Source organism: Lipotes vexillifer, unplaced genomic scaffold (assembly GCF_000442215.2).
Source record: "Lipotes vexillifer unplaced genomic scaffold, Lipotes_vexillifer_v1.1 scaffold1594, whole genome shotgun sequence".
Lineage (NCBI taxonomy): Eukaryota > Metazoa > Chordata > Mammalia > Artiodactyla > Lipotidae > Lipotes > Lipotes vexillifer.
In genome coordinates this window covers 777,170-798,038 of record NW_006788783.1, presented here as the reverse complement: position 1 = coordinate 798,038, position 20,869 = coordinate 777,170, and the positions used below count along the sequence as shown (strand labels likewise).

The window sequence follows — 20,869 nt, the reverse complement described above, 5'->3', positions numbered from 1 at the left end:
GGGGGGGGGGCGGGCATGGGGGCCAGCAAGTCTGACGTATCCTAATGTGGGTAAGTTGCAAGGACAGCTCACCAAGTCAAAGCCTGGCCCCGAGGCTTGACCATCACAGTGCGTGCTCCAGGGGGTACCAGGGCAATGCTGCCGTGAGCACCCCACCCCAGGCCCACTGCCTGGAGGCAGGCTGGTTTTCCACACGAATATGGACATTTCACAAGCCCAGAAACGCAACGCTTTGTGAAATGCTTATCATTTAGCAAAGGTCGATGACTCAGGACTGCCCTTTTCTTCATAAGGAATGAAGACCATTTGGAAACTTAGATGACAAGAGTCAGCTGGCTTCTGACGGACCGCTGGGTTTCACCATAACCTCCTACTGCCATGCCCAGTGGCAGGGCCCAAGGGGACCTTAACCCTCCATGTAACCTACAGGGGCTTCTTCCCCCACCACACACAGGTAATTCTGAGTATCGCCGGCTCCTTGTCACACAAAGAAATCTGACCTTTACCTTGGAAACGTATTTGGCTGCAAGATGAAAAACAGTAACCTGTAACTGTTATGAACTTACAGGAGCCTTCTTGTCGATGGGCTTAATGACAAACTTTTTGTCATTGAAAGAGATGTTCCTGATTTCACTCCATGGGAAGCCAATCTTTGGAGTCAACCTAAGGTTAAAAAAAAAAGGTGGGAGAGTTAGATGTGTACTTGGATTGGCTAAGAAAGGTCTGTAAATCTATTCTTTCCTTTAGTTTAATTTAAAAAAGTACAAAGCTAGCCCAAGAATCATATTATGTAGTGTACATCATAACTGAATAGTTGCTACCTGTGCTAGGTTAGCTGACAGGTGGGTGTCAGTGAGGGTCAAACTCTAGGAAGCCTTGATATGCTCCCACTGACATTCGTCTTTCTCAGTTACTACGTCCAGTCACCCCGGCTTGTAATCTTGAGGTCAACTCTGATTCCTAACCAGGCACCTCCTTTCGTCCTTTGTTTGAAGTCTCTCTCATGACCATCTTTTGCAAGTCATTCCCACATCCCCACCCTAACCCCACCTCTCACATGCCAGCAGCCTAGCCAACCAAGTTCCTTGTTGCCAGAACCCTACTTCCAGTCTTCTTGTCTGATTAATGTCCCTTGGGGTCAATCCATTCCCCTCCTGAAAAATGTCAACACTGCCACCCCAACACCCTGCCCCCAGTTTCTACAGGATGAAATCCACAGTCCTTAACTTCGCATCCAACAGCCTTCTAACCTAGACCCAGCTGCCTGGTTCAGCCCACCCTTTCAACACAGGGTTCACTGCCGCCCCTCACATGGAAGGGCCTCCCTCCTGCCTCCCCCACCACTCCCAGACCTGCACCATCAGGCCAGCTCACTCTCCCTTTCAGTAGCCTTTCCCCTCTCAACGTGCGGTCCCTTATGCTACACAAACTATTCTCGTGTTACTTAAATTACTGCATTATTATTTAGCTCTTGGAAAACCAGGCAGGTAGGCAGTCTGATGGCAAGGATCACACCTTGTGTTTCCTATACACGCTACACCCAGAGCAGCTGTTCACTAGTGGAAAAGGCAAGGGCTGGGCATGGTTCAAGTCCAAGGTTTCCTTACTGTATTGTTGTCTGTTTCTCCCTTAGAAAACTGTTAGCATTTGCTTAATATATTAGGTGCTCTAATGTTGGGTGCATGTATATTCACAATTGTTATATCTTCTTGATGAGCTGAGAGCTTGGTATACGGATTCTGCCCCTCTAGTTCTCATCTTAGGGATGCATGTCCTCCTGGCTGGTCAGACACCTTCCCATGTCATCCTCCAAGTTCCAAGAGAGCTCTCAGATCGCACACCCTAACAGTAGCCCCACTACTGTCCTACTTAATCGCTACTAGTCCACTAATGGCTGAAGCTCCGGATGTTTAATTAGCATTCCTGGGAGAGCTTATGTTATGACTTCAAGACCACATTGCTCTACTTACCTCATAATTTCCACCCTATTCTTCATCTCCTCCACCCTGTTCTTTCAACACATTTACCGTGGATGCCATTCCAGAAGGAATGACAGATCCTCAAGCAACTTTTCAAAGATGCTGCCATGAAAAACGGTCCTTGCCCATGAGCCATAAAAACTTCCCATTTAGAAAAGAGCAGGAGTGGGCAGGACTCTACTGCCTACCGAAATGTTTAAATAAAAACTGATGGGCAATGTAGGTCCTGTTATGACAACAAAAGCCAGGTCAAGGCAGTGGGCGTGGCCTCTGAAGGCCGGGAGTGGGCACCTAAGCCCGACAGGCTTCTGGGACCCAACAGTCAGGGCACTGGCCAGGCTGTGGTTCTAAGTGTCAAATCTTTTTGATATACATCCTTTTTTTTAGTTTTCTCCTATAGGATCACCAATGCCCATTGAAATACATCTGGTTAACATGCTTCACAGCACTCAAAAAAGCATGCAGGGAGTTTGTTGTTATTTTATCTCCCATTGTATATGGGAGATACACACACACACACACACACACACACACACACACACACACATACTGTTTGAAGAAGTAATTTTGTATATAGGTCTCTAAGCACTGGAAAGGAACTCAGGATGTCACCTGGTCCTGCCATGGACGTAACCTCTATGCTTACGTGGAAAGGCCGTAAAAGAGAGCTATCGGGTAGGCACTTGTTGCTTCAGAACACTTTCCTCCAAAACACAAGGCCAACATGCTGGGAAGAGCAGAAGAGCCAGGAAGCAGCAGCTGCCCAGCTCTCAGCCGTGCAGTCAGCACTGTGGGCCGGGCTTCCAAAGCTACGATCTGTTCTCTGTCTCCTAGTTTTATACAAGTCTCTCAAAATAGTTTCTAACCCAGAAAACTTGGACCTTCAGGCTAGACAGACATCTTTCTCTCAAGGGTTGGGCATCCTGTCACCACGGGTTCCAGCTTCTTCTTTCTGCTGTACCTGCAAAGTTCGTCTTTTTTTAAGACTCTGAAACGTCGTATAACAATTTATAGCCTCCATAAGCAGGACTGCAGTATCGCAAGATGAGCCCTAAACATGAAAATTATGACTCACCCTAAGTTAAAGAACCTCCTTTTACTCTTGACCACAGTTGGAAGATTAACGTCTACAAGGATTTCTTTCTTTTTCTTTTTTGAGTTCACTTAGAGGACACAAACAGAGAAGGACCCACAGAGAAGGTTTCTAAAGGATTTATAAGTCACAGATTTTTTTAAAAGTGCAATTCTCGAAAGATTGGGGACCAGAGCTCTTTGGAGAAACGGCTGATTCCAGGGCTGGAGCATCTGGAGGTACCAATATGTAAGAAGTGCCTTGAAAATAATGGGGTCAGGAAGGCCCAGGAGCCAACTCAAAGGGGCTCCGAAAAGCAAATCTCAAAAGGTTTTAGCTACAAAATAACAGTATAGATTATGGCCCATAGAAGAAAACACATATTAACATAAGTAACTAAACAATAAATGGAGAAGAGAAATTGGTTCCTTATAGAATTCCATTAATATGTGTAAAGAGAATGATTTTTAAAAAAAAAAAATCACTTCTCAAATACAATAACTGTTTCATGCAAGTCTCATCAATGGATGTAGAATAGATGAAAGGTTAAGAAACAGGATATTCACGTAGTTTCAAAGACTCTCCCCTAAATACACTTGTCAATTACGAAGGGGAGGTGAGTTACTTTGCAGAGAAGCCTGGCCAATGCCACCTTGATCTGAGATCAAAGTCAACACCAGAAGCAGGATATTCCGACACCACACGCTGCCTGCAAGGGTGCGACAGCACTTCTGTCGGATTCATGCCCAAAGCGCAAACCTCAAATCTTATCATGGGAAGGTATGAGACAGATCCAAGGTGAGGGATTTTCTAAAGAGTCAATCGTCAGTGCTCTTCACAAGTGTCAAGGCTGTGCTAGACAGACAGACAGACAGACAGACTTTGGGACTGTCCCAGATGGGAGGAGACTGGGGAGTGTGACAACTAAATGTAGGTGGGATTCCAGGAAGATCCTGGGGCAGGAAAGGGACATTGGTGGACAACTGATAAGATGGGAACACGGTCCACAGACCGTTAGCGGCATCACTTATCAAGGTGACCGTCCTGACTCTGCTACCTGGACTGTGTTTATGTTAAGGTGTTGACATCTGGGGAAGCTGCTGAAGGGCACATGGGAATGCTTTGTACCTACTATTTTTGGAAACTTTTAGAAGTCTGAAATGATTTCAAAACGAAAAAACGAACGGTTAAAACATTTACACTCAAAATGCGTGGCAAAGAGGACGAGGCTCCACCTCTCGACAGGAGTCTGGGTCTCACAGGCCTGTCTGTCTAACGTCAGCAAAGGAACACTCAGAACTGTGCATTTTGTTGTAATTAAACTTTACATCAAAAGAAAATCAAAACATACTGAGCTCTAACGAACAGTATGCATTTGGGGGGAACTATACCGATGCCTGCAATTTACTCTGCAACGTTGGGGGGGGCAGCGGGGCGGAGGGCCGTGAAATGAGGATGGGGAGGCGCGTGACAAGGCCCGTGGTGACATGCTGACGGGAGGCTCGTGGCCGCGGGCACGTGGGCTTCACTGTGAAATGCTTTTCATTTTGCAGTGTTTTGAAAGTTTTCACTGAAGAGTTTACAAAGGTCTGGGGTGGGGGGATGGGCTGCAGATCCCGGCGCGCCTCACGGAGGGGGAAGAACAGAGAAGAGCTGCCAGGCGCGCCCCCCCCCACACCCGGAGGCAGCGGCTGAAGCTCTTCCCACACTTCCACGTGGAAGAAAAGGCGCTTAAGCGGGGGGGCCTGGGCCTCCGCTCCCGCTCTCAGGCAGGGCCACCCTCTGCAGGGCAGGCCCGTCAGAAAACTCTCCCCACAGCCGCCCTTCCTGCCACCTGCCCAGCCACACTTAGAAGCCACCATGGCTTCTCCTCAGGCCCTCCCCGCACGTGTCCAGCCTCTCTTCTCAGCCAGTCTGAGCTGGGCTTCTAAACTTCCCCCAGAGGTGGTCTAACCAGAGTCCTTGCAGCGGCAAACTTCTGTAAGAAACTATGTTATTCAAAAATTCTGTTCAAGTTAGGGTACCAGAGACAGCAAGGAGAGGATGGTCTGACAGCTGTGATCCGACATATTTGTTAAAACAAAGCACACACAGATCCAGATAATCGCTTTTTGCTCTCCTTTGTGATACAGGTAAGCCACTGACGGTAAGGCACAAAGACGTAACCTCCCCCCGCGCCCGCCAAAGAAATCTGCCTGTGAGCATAATTTTAGAAACTGGAAAAAAATAACGTACTTATTAAATGGTTGAAATGTCATTTCTAATGCCAATAAAATAGAAATGTAAATCAGAATACGTGATTTACAACCCTGGGTAAGGAATGTAAGGGGAAAGACACTTGGCCTTCATTTCACCCCCTCCTGGTCTACAGCCCTTTTCCAGCATCCTCCCTGCTGGAGCCCTGGGCCCGTGGCACATTCAGAAACTCCTACGGACAGAAGGACTAGGGGAGTGAGCCCTAGGAGGGACGAAGCTGGGGGAGAAGTGTGCTTTCAAAGCACTGAAGAATTTGGGGCAGGATCAGGCTCCTCTAGTTTTTGTTCTGGCCTGAGGATGCCAGGTAGGATTATGACACAGCTAATCTCAACTTGTTCTGTCCCACGCTGACAGCAGCGTGCAGGGAAGCTGCCTAATTCCTCCCTCTCGATTTTCTCTCCTCTTTGGATCTAAGGGTTTACAGAAAGGAAGACAAATCCTTCCCGTCCTACATGCTCCCACTTGACTGTTATGCATACAATGAAAACGGGACCCCAAGAGACTCTTTTCTTTGGAGAGAAGCCCCTTTGAGAGGTTGCCCGTTTCACAGCTAAGCTGGGGGATGGGGGGAGAGTGGAGGCAGGACTGAAAGAGCCAAAGCTGCTCCGATTTTCACTCGGGGGCAACGGGCACTTGCGTGGGTGAGGGTAGCCACAAGCTGACAGCAGAACGTCCCTGCCTCAGGCTCTCTCTGGCAGCTTGAAAAACCTGTTCGGACAGCCCTGGCCTTGGCTATGTCACAAGATCTGCTCATTCAGGAAGGCGGTTTCCCATGTATATTGCCACGAGGCCGCGGTACTCCCTGCTGACCAGCTACCGCCCTCCAGCTCAGGGGCCTCCACAAGAACCAGGGCTGGTTTCCCAAGTCCCTGACTTATGCAGACTGTTTCTGCCTGTCCACAGCACCGGATCTAGCACACCGGGGAAGGAACAAACCAAGAGTCCCCAGTAACTCACTTCGGGGTCCTCAGGCGAGTCCCTGCAACCCTCTGCTAAGCACACCACGTCCTAAGTGTAACTGGATTCGTCTGACGGGCGCCGCGCCCCCCGGCGGAGACGCTCCCCTCCACCCACTCTGGGTGCGCGGCGGAGGGGCTGGAACGCCAAGCGCCGGTCCCCACCCCAGGGGAAATGGGTCTGGACTGTGGGTCCTGGCCAGAGCGCCTGTGGCCGGGATTATGGTGGACTCTGTATAGGTTATCTTGTGTCAGAAGCGGCGCTGCTGCCCTCAAGAACGTCAGGGTAGGGGTGGGAACCTGGGGCCTGGGGGAGCCAAGAGCAGGTGAGACAGGTGAGCTGCCACTCCGAGCCCAAGGAACAGGGAACCGCCACGGAAAACTTGTCGTGTGTGTGTGTGTGTGTGTGTGTGTGTGTGTGTGGTGTGTGTGTGGTGTGTGTGTGTGTGTTGTGTGTGTGTGTCTAGCCCCTTGTGTGTGTGTGTGTGTTATGTGTGTGTGTGTGTGTGTGTGTGTCTAGCCCCTTGGCAGGAAAAAGGCATCTGCGCAGAACTGGTAACCACAGGAGTGGGCAAAGGAAGCCAGGGGAGGCCAGCCTGCCTACACTGAACTGCAGCAGGGCCCACTCCACAAACTAACACACTGAGGCAATCGGGTACCTCCTGCAGGTTCAGAGGATTTAGCTAGACTGCCCGTACAGAAAGGCTACTGTGTGCAGAATCTCAAAGTCTCTGATAGCACCATAAATATTCTGGGTCGGATCAGCACAAACCTCAAGCCGCCCAGCACTGCCTGGCTGGTGGCTACGGGTTTGCTGGTACCTACAGGCAGCTGGGGCAGCCTCAGAGGAAGGGGCGGGAGATGGCTTCCTGCAGCTCTTGTTCTGCCTTCTTTCACAAGCTCCAAAGTCCATGAGGTCACGGACCGGTGTGGTCCCCCTGCTGGGCCCCTCGGCACGTGCTACACGTGCTAATAATGAACAGGCTAAGAGAGAAATAACGCACACCTCTGAACCAACCTCCGACATGGCTACGTCACAGTCACAAAGCTCTTAAGCGTCAGACACTGGGCCAGTAAGTTGCTAGATAAATACTCTGAAAAGAACCCATGTGCACATCTGTCATTTTCTCCATGGCTTCCAGGCCTGATACCCCACCAACTAAAGATAATATAAAGTTCAACTCACTTATCATCTTTCTCATAAATATTTAGTCCAAGGGCATCAACTCCAAGCCAAAGGTCTGTTCCTTTCTTATTTTTTATCTCAAAATAGTTGATTCCATACATTTCCAGGTCCTGGGCAATCTTCAGATACTCCAACATAGCACTGTCTCTGGGTGGGGAGAACAAACATTGGCATCGTCGTTAGTGTCCACCCCGCACTCGACAGTTACACCGCCACCAGGACCTGAAAAGTAGTGCATCACGGAGGACGGGCTGACAGCCAGGTGCCTCCGTCGCTGTCCCTCTGCCGGCCTGTGCCCCAAGTGGGCACCCAGCCATCCTGGACACTGACCACGGGCGTATGTCACGCATCAGGAAAGAACCGAACTGGCTCATGCTGCCCACTCTGGACACAGAGGGCTTCCCTTGGAAATTCTATCGCCGGGCACGACCTCTCTCTCTCTCTCTCTCTCTCTCTGTGGCCCACAAGGTGCTTCAGGGAGCCCACCGTCTGCCTCACTTGGGGCCACTGCTTGGGTTCTGAGTTATTTCCCTCCACAGAAGATGCTCGGGTCAGGCAGGAAACTCTAAGGACACAAAGTCTCTGAGGCCCAAACTGCAAACGAACTTCTGAGGATGGGACATCATGCCAAGAGCTGCTGCCAGTGCCCGAGAGGAGGATTCTAGGACAGAGCATCTGGTTGCTTCGTTCTCACCAGCCGCATGTCCCACTCCGACCCTCTCCATGCCTCGCTGGTGCTTCTTTATTAGCAAGTGTTTCTCACTTGGGAACTTTTTTTTTTTTTACATTTACAACCTTTTGAAGGCAACCACCTTATGGACGATGAACGAATCAGCACCTCTGTGACAGGGAAAAGAAAATGCCTGGTGGGCTGTGAGCAATGTTCCGGCCCCCTTGACTAAAATGAAAAGTTTCATACACAAGCTTTTCTTTCCTCTGAAACAAGGAGGGGAGAAGGCTGGAGGGACTGAAGCTGTAAACTAAGCCACTCCTGCCCTGGTGGCAGTGGGGAGGAACAGCTGGCTTCGTTTGGGAAGAAACCTCATTGGCAGCTCCTCACCTTCCCTGCCCTTCTAGGCACGGCTCCGAGCGAGTCACCTGAAGGACCCGAGTCCCCTGCAAAGAAGATCGGCTCCCAGCCCAGCACTCACTTGAGCATCCCGCGGTGCTCGGCGTGCCACACCTGGATCCGGTCCTCCCACTGGTCCCTGGTGAGCTTGTGCTGGTCCATGACTCTGGATCGCAAAGGAAGAGGGCACAGAGCCGTCACCCCAAAGGGCTGGGAGCGGCGTGCGACCAGCCACTGAGCACCCTCACACAGACCTTGACTTTTCTTTCAAATAAAACCATCTACTTCTTAAGATGCGGCATTTCTATTTATGACAATTAACAGCCTGGACGATTTAGAACCCGGAATGAGACAAACCCAGTCTTGCTAGAAACGCTTTTAAAAGTTGTTTTATTTTAAGTGGCCTCTCCTTCCAAAAGAGGTAATTTATGTGACCGCCAGTAAATAAAAAGACTGAACAGGGGCCGGTTTACCATACACCAGGGAGAGCTAAGAAGGTTCCGCTCTGGCACCTGCGGCTCCTGTGAGGAGGGCCCCCTCCCCTGCTGAGTCCCTCTGTCGCAGACGCCACTCCAGGGTCCACCGAGGGGTGGCAGGGCCTGCGGAAGACCGGCCCGTGACTGCAGACAGAGTCCCCGGCCTGCAGAACACTTGCCCTCCACAAAGCCCTTCTCACTCCCGACCCTCCTGACAGGACACCCGGCCCCCGCCAGCTCACCTTTGGGGGATCAGCCGCTCGGAGCCAAGGTACCCGGACTTGTGCAGCTCCTTGCCGTAGTCCCCGAACTTGGCCTGCACCGCGTAGGAGCCCAGGAGCACCGCCGTCTCAGGTGGGCAGTAAATCTCATCGCTGAGAATCCCCTCCTTCACTTGCAGGAAGAAAAGCTTCTGGGTGATGTCCTGGATGAGCTCCTCGGACACGTCTTCGGGGTAGAACTTGGCCCGGAACTTGAACTGCAGAGGGTTCTCCTTTCTGACCTCCTGGGCGGACACCTGGGTGGCAGAAGCCAAACCCTCACTGCAAGTTTGAAAGACAAAGACCTGCCTTCCCAACACAGGTTTTTTTTGTTTTGTTTTGTTTTTTGCGGTACACGGGTCTCTCACTGTTGTGGCCTCTCCCGTTGCGGAGGCTCCGGACGCGCAGGCTCAGCGGCTGTGGCTCACGGGCCCAGCTGCCCTGCCACATGCGGGATCTTCCCGGACCAGGGCACGAACCCGTGTCCCCTGCATCGGCAGGCAGACTCTCAACCACTGCGCCACCAGGGAAGCCCCCCAAACACAGGTTTTAACCACTGACTCAAAAGCGTCCTTCAGGCCAGTTTTCAGAAGACAATGTTTGTTCTGAAAGTCACCTTTTTAGCATGGAAGACAGAAGGCCAGTGAGAGTCCTGTTACACCCTCACACTAGCCCCAGCCCCAGCCTTGGTTTTCTGGGGGCGATGCTATCAACTCCAGGGGACTGCCTGAGTGACCCGCGAATCTGGCCTCTGTCCATGTGGCCAGGCCAGCCCTGGACCATGAGCTCACTCTCAGTACTTCCTCACGCCCCCCCACACCCCCTTCCATGCCTCTAATCACCCTCCTGATGGGTCCAGTAATATGGGAGGGAAAGCAGGAGTTGGAGAAAAAAGAGAAACTGTCTGGAGAAAACACATTTAGCTTACTGCTTTTCTTTGTAATTGTTAATGGAATTATCCAGTCTTTGGAGTTGAAACTCTTATCACAGGTTCAAACAGAGCAATAACAGATTCTTACAAACAGTGGATGATTCATGGTTTATAAGATTAACAATCTCATTGGAAAAAAAAAAAAAAACCAAAGCTAAGGTCAACTAAAAGCTGAGCAATTAAGCATCATACACTCCAATAAGGGAGCAGTAAGGAGAAATAACAGGATCTAATTTCCAGCAACTACCTCCATTTACTGGAAACCTGCAACCTGTCTGTCTTTAAAAACTTTTACACAAATAGAAAGGAACACAAAACAAAAGACAGAGTTTCAATGTCAACAGAGTAGACCAAACCCAATTAACAGCCTGTAAATAGTTAACATGACTTACTTTTTTATCAAGTTTCAACCAGGTCGGAAATCCTTTATTATCTACATACTGGAGGCCAAAGTACCACACTTCCCGAAGGCCGATGGTCTTAACCACCTGTGTGAAAGAGACGGGGATGGGGGGCGGTTCGAAACAGTCACGAGGAACTCTCTGGATGGCAGTGGCCCTGGGCTGCCACCATCACATGGTGCAGCAGAGCTGCCAGGAGAGCGAGGCGCCATCTTAGACACCGCGGGCAGGCCTCTGCTACACTGTCCATTACTAACAGACATGAACCATTTACTTTTTTTTTTTGGTCGCACTGTGCAGCTTGTGGGATCTTAGTTCCCTGACCAGGGACTGAACCCAGGCCCCTGCAGTGAAAGCACCAAGTCCTAACCACTGAACCACCAGGGAAGTGCCTGAACCATTTACTTTTAATATAAATTTGAGATTTAGGGTTAACTTTAAATCTTATAAAATGTTACCCCTACTCCTGTCCTCCATTATCCGTTTCTGAGTAAAGACAGCTAGGTGGGCCACAGGGAATGGGCCGTAACCCAGGTACACCCACCGGTAAAAGCGTGTGTGTGTCACAGGTGTGACTATACCTGTCGGGGAGCCCACATGAAAAAGGGGTTGAAAGACACCAACGTGAAGCAGAGCCTCCCCTGGCTGCCCGTCTCTGCTCCTCAGCAGCTGGCCAGGCCTCCGCTCAGCAGGATCAGGGCAGCAGCGGTCCAGGAAAGGTATAGAAGGCAGTGGGCAACAAGCTTCCAGGGAAGAGGGGGAGTGCTCAGCTTCACGCATGCCAAGGGGCGACGAGCACACTTTCAACCTCCAGAAACGTGAAATTCTGATACAGGAAGGTGGAATTCAGCCCTAGGTCACAGTGCGTTTCACGTTTTTAAAATCCTCTGCAGTACTCGGACAAAAAGTCTCCTGTGGTCCATTACACTGACAGCCCCACGATGGTTACTCTTGTGTCTTGAAGTCAAAAAGCAACTTGCCGTGGACACTTGTTGAATACTGTCAAAACTTTGCCGCATAGTTTTAAATTCCATGACATATAATGTTAAGCCTTTAAAAAAGAGGTTTACTATTCTTCAAATATCTGGCTTCTATCATACTTAAAGACCAACAAGGGAATTAAGTTATTTCAAACTCTAGGGATTATTCTATCTATAGACCACTGGTCGAAAGAGGGCTGTACACACTGGAAATGAAGATCAGGTATCTGGAGCACTTATTGACAATAAAATCTGAAACACCAAACAAAGTCTGCCTTGAGCCTGTTTCTGCACTGGCCTCGGCACATCAGCCTCGGCTGCGGGGCCAGACGCTTGCGGGAGCTCCCGAGTCTCCGTTTACTACAGGCCAGGGAATGACCTGCTCATCCACTCCCTTCACTCACCCAAAAAAGGGGAGGAGGGACTAGACCCGAGTCCTCATCACGAAGCGACGGGAGGGCAGTTTTGACTCTTACCAGCACTCTCCCCACAAGTCTGGTGAAGCCCCAGGTCCGCTTTTCCTGGTAGCCAAGTATAGAGGAAGCTGACTGGAAGAACAGGTTTTCTATACCCAATCCTGCTCGTTTCCTAAACCTCCATCTCAACATTTGGATACGAAACCTGCCTCGCCTTCCTCTGTGGGCAGTCCAGAGCCACACAAGAAGGCCCCGCGTACAGAAGCCACTCGACCTCTCCTTCCACTCCATCCGCCCAGCTGCAGCCTTAGCCTGGGTCCAACCAGCGTGAAACCATTTCCTGTCCACCTGACTTCCCTGCCCCGTGCCCGTCAGACCCTCGCTGATCTTCAGACTCCTCTTCATGTGCTCCGCTGTGGCCGGTCCCCCTTCACGGAGCCCATCAGACTCTGGAGCCATGAACCTGACCCGGGTCCCTCACTCTCTTGGTGGAAGCCTGTCCCTGGGTTCCCTGATCTGCCACCCATCTTTACGTATGACTCTTCCGTCTACTTCCAGGACAACTGTCCTCAGCATGTTTCAAAGCTCTACTTCTCTCCCTACGGCTCCCCCAAAACAACACAACAGAAGTAAACAACCTTCCTTTCTGCAGTCCATTCTAAAAACTGACCTGTCAGTCCTCTCTGCGAGGGAAACCCAGCATTCCTAGAATAACACAATCACTGTTCTCTCCAATGTCGCCACCTTAACCTAAAACTGATACACAGCACGCAAGCCAAATCTGAACGGGTGTGGGGTCCATTCCTTTATCTATGTCTCTGTGGTGTTTTATTTTTATTATTTTATTTTATTTATTTATTTTAATTTTTGGCTGTGTTGGGTCTTCGTTGCTGTGCGTGGGCTTTCTCTAGTTGCGGCGAGCGGGGGCTACTCTTCGTGGCGCTGTGCGGGCTTCTCGTTGCGGTGGCTTCTCTTCTTGTGGAGCACGGGCTCTAGGCGCACAGACTTCAGTAGTTGCGGCTCGCAGGCTCTAGAGCACAGGCTCAGTAGCTGTGGCACACAGGCTTCAGTGGTTGTGGCACGTGGGCTCAGTAGTTGCGGCTCGCGGGCTCTAGAGCGCAGGCTCGGTAGTTGTGGCGCATGGGCTTAGCTGCTCTGCGGCATGTGGGATCCTCCCTGACCAGGGCTTAAACTTGTGTCCCCTGCATTGGCAGATGGATTCTTAACCACTGTGCCACCAGGGCAGTCCCTCTGTGGTGTTTTAAGTGGCACATTTTGGGAAAGGAAAAGGCAGGGATGTGTCTACTTAACTCAGCCTCAAGCGACAGCTGGAAAATACTATTGATACTTTCTGGTGATGAAAACAGTGAGCAGAGAGTCACGTGGCAGGAACTCCTTTCTCAGCACGTCGGCAGCTGCAGTAGCGGGAAACATGGCCCCGCCAGGAACCTGCCTGGCCTCCGCGATGGTCTCTGTGAGGGCCTCTGTCACCTCGGAGCCCTGGACTAGAATCTAGTCACAGACGAAGCAACAGCACTGGGACAGGGGCTGGGGGACAGTTACTGCTGAGGAGACTCAAGTGACAGAGGGGGTGGGAGAGAATCGGACTACCTTCCAAGTCTCCTTCAACCGATGCCAGTTAAGGACCACATTTTAGTGACTGGCAGCTGGGCCCGGGAGTGAGCTTCCAACACCTAGAAGTGCATCAGATGGAGCAGCAGAGAAAGGACGCAGAGCCCCGTGCAGCCCGCAGCCCCTCCTGGATGTTCGTTCAGGAGGAAACATGCCTGACGTGGCGGAGGGGAGGAGGGGTGCCCGGCCCACCTGTGCCAACGAGGCCTGAGCATCCCCACCCCACGTACCACGTCGGAGGGATAAACAAGTGGATCTTCAAAGAGCGAGGTGCAACTGGGGTCAAGGCTGTGGAGATGGCCTTTCCTGCCAGGTCTCTGCGTCCACAGTTCTAACACAGACCGAGTCATGTTCCGCTGACCCACGAGCGGTTCCATGAGCGGTTCCACGGGTCCGCTCCAGCCTCAAGTCCTCAGATTACACAGTAGTTCACAATAGGAACACACAATACTGAAAAAAATTCCAACACTAACTCTGGTGACTGAGGGATGCGCTAGCTGCAGGCAGAGCTGACCCGAGCCCCCGGCTTCCTCCCCGTCTGTGCTCTCACCACTGGCCCCATATGGTGCCCAGGATTTTCTTTCAGGAGAAACCCTTAGATTTCCACCCCAAGTCCAGTCCCGCCCCAGGCAGTAAATGTCTTTATCGTTATCGGGTGAGGCACGGCCAGGGAATGGCCTCAAAATAATAACACAGGGAGAGCGGAGGCTGCATTCGAACCCTCCCCTGGAGGTGTGAGCCCCCAGGCCCTGCTCACTGGCTTGGGGAAATTAACCTGCTGGGTGCTGACTTTGGGGATGAAAGGGAGATCCCATCAGGCCCAGGGTGAGTCACCTACAGTTTCTACATTTGCCAGGACTCCGCTCCACTTTCCAGTTTCATGCTGGGATGCAGAGCATGGCTTGGCTGACCAGCAGGGCCTCTCAGGAAGACCGCCGACGGTGCAGGTGCCTGTAAACGCACACCCTGCCCCGGTGCCCTACTGGGTCCTCAGTCCCAGAGCAGAATTTACAAAGCCCAGAAAGGTAGCTCTCGCTCTGTCTAAAGCTTGGAACCATTTCATGGAAGAGTTATCACGGCCCTCATGGTGGTGCACCGCGCTTATTAAAATTCTGCATCACCTTCAGCTTTCATGAAGAGAGGGGCAGGAGTGCGGCTGGGCTGTTACCTGGCTGGAGGGAAGAGTGTGTGCTGACCTCCGAGGGGCTCAGGACGCTGCAGCTGCAGGGAGTGCTGGAGAGAGGCCGCCTGGCCCCACGCTGTTCTCCACTGCACCCCGGCCGCGAACCAGATGGCAGGAAACGGCCAGGGGGACCATGGAGACCCCAGCGGGAGAGGTGGCAGCCAGAGCTCTCAGGTGAGGCTCTGGCTTGTGAAGACTGCACGGCGCCCCTTCTTCTTGGGACTGCGAACAGGGGCCACCCCGGGGAGAGTGTTTACGACAGCTGAATCCCGCTGGCAGGGGGTAAAAAAATGGTCTACTCCACAGCAAGAAGCTAGCAGCCAACCAAGGTAATAAATATGCTCGGCAAACAAAGTGATTCCGATTCTGCAAACACTTTTTTCTACCTGGGATCCCTCTCTCTTAAGTTCACAGAAACCAACCTGATCAAAAAGCTGTTTTCCTGTTGTATTTGGTTGGATGGCGAACTCCAGCTCCGCGTCCATGGTGGTAACTCGGACGTTGATCTAGAAAACAGAATGGAACACATTACACTTAACCGGGTGTTTAATAATCTCCGGTGTCCCACCTGAACTCAACGGTCAAGAGCAAAGTGGTGAGAGTATGTCCCTCCTCTGCACCCATTCTCATACCTGTCACCACACACAGACACACACACACCCCCAACCCCAAAACACACACCACACACACCCCAGCTCTGTGCCTAGGCATGCAGTTTGGATTCAAATGTGTGCCCTCGTGGCTTTAATAAAGCACATTCACGCTTAGGTCTAAGCTGTTTTTCTGCAAAATACTTTGATAACTGTCAACATATTTTGCATACACCATCACACATTTTGACCCTACGACAGCTAAGTGAAGCCGCCTCTGGGCATCCACACCAAGTCGGTAAGTGAAAGGAGAGGACAGAGAAGGGTCTGTACACCAGAATGCTGCCAGCAACTTTAGAAACCACCTCGACAGTGAAGAGAGAAATGGCTAAATGATCACAGACACATCGGAGAGGATAGAATACTATGTAGTAATTTGAAAAGGTAATTATGAAGACAGTGGGAACATGGAAGCATTACTAGGATAGTAAGGTCACAAGGTGGTAGTGATGGGAAGGCCTGAAAAAATGTCTCTAATAGTGCCATATTGGTGGTTTAAGGAAATTTATTTCAAGGTCATTTTCCGATTTATCGCTTGAAAAAACCCAGAATTTGCTAGCATATGAAAAACATGCAAATCTAGCTACGTTTTATCACGGTCCCAAAGGAAAATAACACAGCAACTATAATGCTTAACATTAAGAAATGCTTGCTTCTCACCATTTTTCACGTGAAATATATAAATAGCTGGACAGACATATATTCCAAATTCTTCCTAACACAGACAGAAATGTAATGAGGACACAGACTGACTGACTGTATTTATTTTTTTAAATATTTATTTATTTATTTATTTAATTTTTGGCTGTGTTGGGTCTTAACTGCGGCCACGCAGGATCTTCCTTGCCGCATGCAGGATCTTTTGTCGCAGCGTACGGGCTTCTCTCTCTAGTTGTGGCTCGTGTGCTCAGTAGTTGCAGCGCATGGGCTTAGTTGCCCCGCAGCATGTGGGATCTTAGTTCCCCAACCAGGGATTGAAGCCGTGTCCCCTACGCTGGAAGGCAGATTCTTAACCACTGGACCACCAGGGAAGTCCCCTAAATGTATTATTTAGCTTCCCGATATAAGAACTAAAAAGTGGTGAGTTCCGAATGTGTGTCATGCCTTGGCTGGATACTTAGACTGTCTAAGTTCAACAAAAATTAGTCTTTACAAATCATTTTTTCCCTAACACTCAAGACTGTGATGACTGCGAGATACTTTTACATACATACAGCCTGTCTTAAAGGTTCTCTGACTGACATAACATATAGAGAAGTCAGGCATAATTTTCCATATTTTAATAAATGTTTCCTCTCCAATCACAAGTCTACAAATGAAAAAAGTGAAGTTTACTGAGAAGAGACTATTAGGCACATCTTAGATTCTTCAAGTTCTTTAAAATATAAAAACCTACGTTTCTTCCTTTTCCTGCCAGCAATAATTTAAAGAAATCACAAAATGGCTGTTACAAAGCAAGTCTCTCTCTATTACGGTTCCAAGGGCACATAAGAGAGATGTGAAAAGCAGCCCCAAAGTCAAATATTCTGTAACAAACGCAGCTCCGAATTAAATTACACTCATAAGCCCACAATGAATGTCACACTCGAAAGTGAAGTGGAGGGATGCGGGGCTGACAAATGCCGGGCCTCAGATACACTCTTCTTTCTCTGTTACCTACTGATTCAGAAACTGAACCACCAAACAATGTGTACCGAATGCCACTACCCTGGTTAAGATGCATATAAGAGACCAGAGGTTCACGCGTAGGAGATTTCAGACTCTAACTCCTACATCTCGATCACCTCTAAATTTGAGGACCAAGAAAAAAATGTCACCTCTGGAAACCAATGCTAATAATTAACATAAAAAAGTGATCGTCACACTATTTTTTTTTTTTTTTTGCCCCCCCACCGCCGCGGCCCCTCCCGCCACGGAGCACAGGCTCCGGACGCGCAGGCCTAGGGGCCATGGCTCACGGGCCCAGCCGCTCCGCGGCACGTGGGATCCTCCCGGACCAGGGCACGAACCCGCGCCCCCCGCATTGGCAGGCGGACTCCCAACCACTGCGCCACCAGGGAAGCCCCGTCACACTATTTTTAACTATTTTGCAAACTCATTAACAGGAATTTAGAAAAAAACTATTTTAAGGTTCTGAGCTGGTTCACATTTGACTCAAAGTTCACACAACTCTTTGAAAAAGCAAAGAACCTGCAAAATGAATACTTTTACTGAGATTAGATGGAACAAGCCAGTAGTATGTAGAAAGTGAACTTTCTTAAAAATTAAGTGTATTGGGAAGGTCTGCGCAACCTGCAAAAACTGCACCTCCCATCACAGGCACTTAAAATGACCATCAGGGCTTCCCTGGTGGCGCATTGGTTAAGAATCCGCCTGCCAATGCATGGGAAACGGGTTCGAGCCCTGGTCCGGGAAGATCCCACATGCCGCGGAGCAACTAAGCCCATGTGCCACAACTACTGAGCCTGCGCTCTACAGTCTGAGAGCCACAACTACTGAGCCCACGTGCCGCAACTACTGAAGCCCGTGCTCCACAATAAGAGAAGCCACGGCAAAGGAAAAAAGGCCACGCACCGCAACAAAGTGTAGCCCTCGCTCGCCGCAACTAGAGAAAAGCCCGCGTGCAGCAACGAAGACCCAACGCAGCCAAAAATAAGCAAAAAAAAAAAAGACCATCAGCAGCTCCAGTGAGACATTCCGCCAAGCTTCACTTGCTCTGGTCTTTCCAGGGACTTCCTTCCCTGAGCTGCAACACCCAGGCAATCCTGCAGTCTGGTGCATGGCTGCAAACAAAGCTGTCAAGCCGGCGATCAGGCTACGCTCTTTGGGCTGCAATCACGGGCACGGCTGGGACCAGTGTCGGGAGGCAGACAGCCTTTCCCTCTGCTGTGCCCACCAGCCCCGTCGGAAAGAGCAGTGCCCAGCTCTAATCTGGGGAGGCACCAAAATATTCATTTTCAGACACCCCCTAAAATTACAAAATCAAGGTAGTTTTAATCAATGTATGTGTATTTCCTTTACAGTGCGTGGTCTACAATCTTGAGACCAAGGTTGAGACGGGAGAACTCATGAAAGCTAAACACTCGAATGAACAACATGTTAATGATCTCCAGCCAAGCTGCCCTGCAGGACTGGGCGCGTGTCCCTTGACTAGTTGTCACCCTACTCGTCTCTCTCATGGGGTCGGGGGTGAAATGCTATTCTGGGCCAGCACGAGTGTTCCTTCTCCAAGACTACCTCAAGGACTGCAGGATGTTTAGCATCCCTGAGCCCACCCACTAAACACCAGGCATCCCCAGTCCTCTAAAAGTACCCCCCAACACACACACGCACCCCAAAATGCCCTCTGGACAAAGCAGATGCTCCTACCCTGACTGAGGATCGCAGCACGGCACTGCCTAAATCAGCAGCATGTTAAGCAGGTCCATGTTTAGAAAGACTATTAAGATTCTTTTAGACTTTACAGATCTGTAATAATGTACTGAGATACAGCATAAACTTTCATCAAAGTTTAAGATGGAACATTTATTCAGATGACAGGACCATTTATATTCATGTTTTGGTCCACTTATCCAGGGGCTTTAGAAGAAATCAGGCTTTGGCACGTCAAGGAAACATACCTAAATCCCAACTCTCCTTTTTATTATCCTGTTAGGTTTCCTTGGTAATCAATTGGGTTTTTTTTGTTTTGTTTTTTTTTTTTACAATATGTGGTCTTAATTACTTATTTATTTATTTATTTTGGGCTTTGTTGGGTCTTCGTTTCTGTGCGAGGGCTTTCTCTAGTTGCAGCAAGCGGGGGCCACTCTTCATCGCGGTGCGCGGGCCTCTCACTATTGCGGCCTCTCTTGTTGCAGAGCACAGGCTCCAGACACGCAGGCTCAGCAGTTGTGGCTCATGGGCCTAGTTGCTCCGCGGCATGTGGGATCTTCTCAGACCAGGGCTCGAACCCATGTCCCCTGCATTGGCAGGCAGATTCTCAACAACTGCGCCACCAGGGAAGCCCCTCAATTGTTTTTAGTGAACTCAGTGTATACTTGGAAAAAGCTAGCACTCGTGTTTGCAGTGGTGCCACAGAAATAAAGTGGGATGATATGGTTATGCATGATAAATGTGAGAATGGTTCCACGAAAAGCTGGAGGTCCAGGGTAAAACGTATCACCACACAAACCCAAACCACATGCAAAGGCTGGAGAAAAGCACATGGTTTGCAATTTTTATTGTCTTCGTATTTCCCCCTAGATCACACACTTTTCTCAAAGGCAATATTCTCTGAAGGCAGCAAAATCACATAGTAATGTGAGGTACAGGTGTGTACAGTATGCAGTTAGTCATTTAAAATCTACCCACCAAAAGGGCAATGTTTATGCCAGGTTGGTCAAAATACTGAAACCGTTTCTAACATTCTGCTCTGTTTGGTGGGGGCAGTGGTGATAAAAGTTTAATTCTGCCCATGTACCCCAACCCCTTACGGACACACAGAGAACCATGTGGTTGGTGTAGATGATAATTTAGTAATTCATGTCTCTCCTCCAAATGCTGCTCCTTTTGAAGCTGTGGCACAAAGCTGTAGTTAGGGTTCCAAAACGTTAGAACCTAAAAGGAACCCGACATAATCATACTCCACTATTTATAAGGGAAATTCGTAAGTTTCAGTATGAGAGTTACATTAGCACTCTATGGATTTAAAATAACAAGGTTTTTTTTTTAAACAGCTATATACTAGGTCAGAATTTTAGAGTAAGATAATGTATCCTAGACACAAAACTTGGTATTGAAGGTGTCTGAACCCCTTGAGGAAAATGAGGTTTTCAATGAGTATTTGTGTGTTTTTCACACTGACCATATTTAGCAGAAAAATCTTTCTTCATTTTGCCTCTGATAGTAGCCTATCATTTCAATAAGAGAGGTAAGTTTCTGATCTATTACTAAAATATCAGTATATGCAAGAGACAAATGCCTAAAAACAAAAATAGCAATGAATTTCGTTTTATTTCTAAAACAAGAACTAATGAAACTAGCCAGTAAAGCTTCTTAAATTTAAGCAAAACACCAGGCACTTTTTTTTTCATGAATATAATCACTGGTGTTTCACAGGTATTTGCACCAGACCACTTAACTATATATTGCGTATCTTGTTTAATATCAGGATTCAACACATAAACCTACCTACCTTTGCCTTAGTTAATGAAGATGATGAATACCTAATTGTAATACTCCCTAATCTCCTTCTGCTTAATAATCTACTCTTTTAAAAATGCTATTTGCTATTCTCATTATGGGTTAGCTCAGCTCAAAACTACCATCAACATGCTGACGAACCATAATAGCTTTCACCTTCTGCTCCCAGCCCACTCCAGCTGGTCGGCACCGTGCATGCCTTCGAGGCACCAGTCAGTGCCTCCTGGGGCGGGGGGTGGGG

General features: G+C 49.4%; 1 protein-coding gene across 2 annotated transcripts in view; it reads right to left on the bottom strand.

The window, feature by feature from the left end:
• The window catches only part of EZR (ezrin), a 50,972-nt gene that overhangs the window by 10,873 nt on the left and 19,230 nt on the right, over nucleotides 1-20,869 (bottom strand). The window contains exons 2-7 of one of the 2 annotated variants that reach the window (XM_007461768.1): nucleotides 15,220-15,303; nucleotides 10,578-10,673; nucleotides 9,237-9,511; nucleotides 8,601-8,684; nucleotides 7,450-7,596; nucleotides 567-663 (exon numbers count right to left, since the gene is read on the bottom strand). In XM_007461768.1, the coding sequence (XP_007461830.1) occupies nucleotides 567-663; nucleotides 7,450-7,596; nucleotides 8,601-8,684; nucleotides 9,237-9,511; nucleotides 10,578-10,673; nucleotides 15,220-15,303 (783 nt within the window). The remainder of the gene's footprint in view (nucleotides 1-566; nucleotides 664-7,449; nucleotides 7,597-8,600; nucleotides 8,685-9,236; nucleotides 9,512-10,577; nucleotides 10,674-15,219; nucleotides 15,304-20,869) is intronic. The other variant, XM_007461769.1, reaches the window with a different exon arrangement.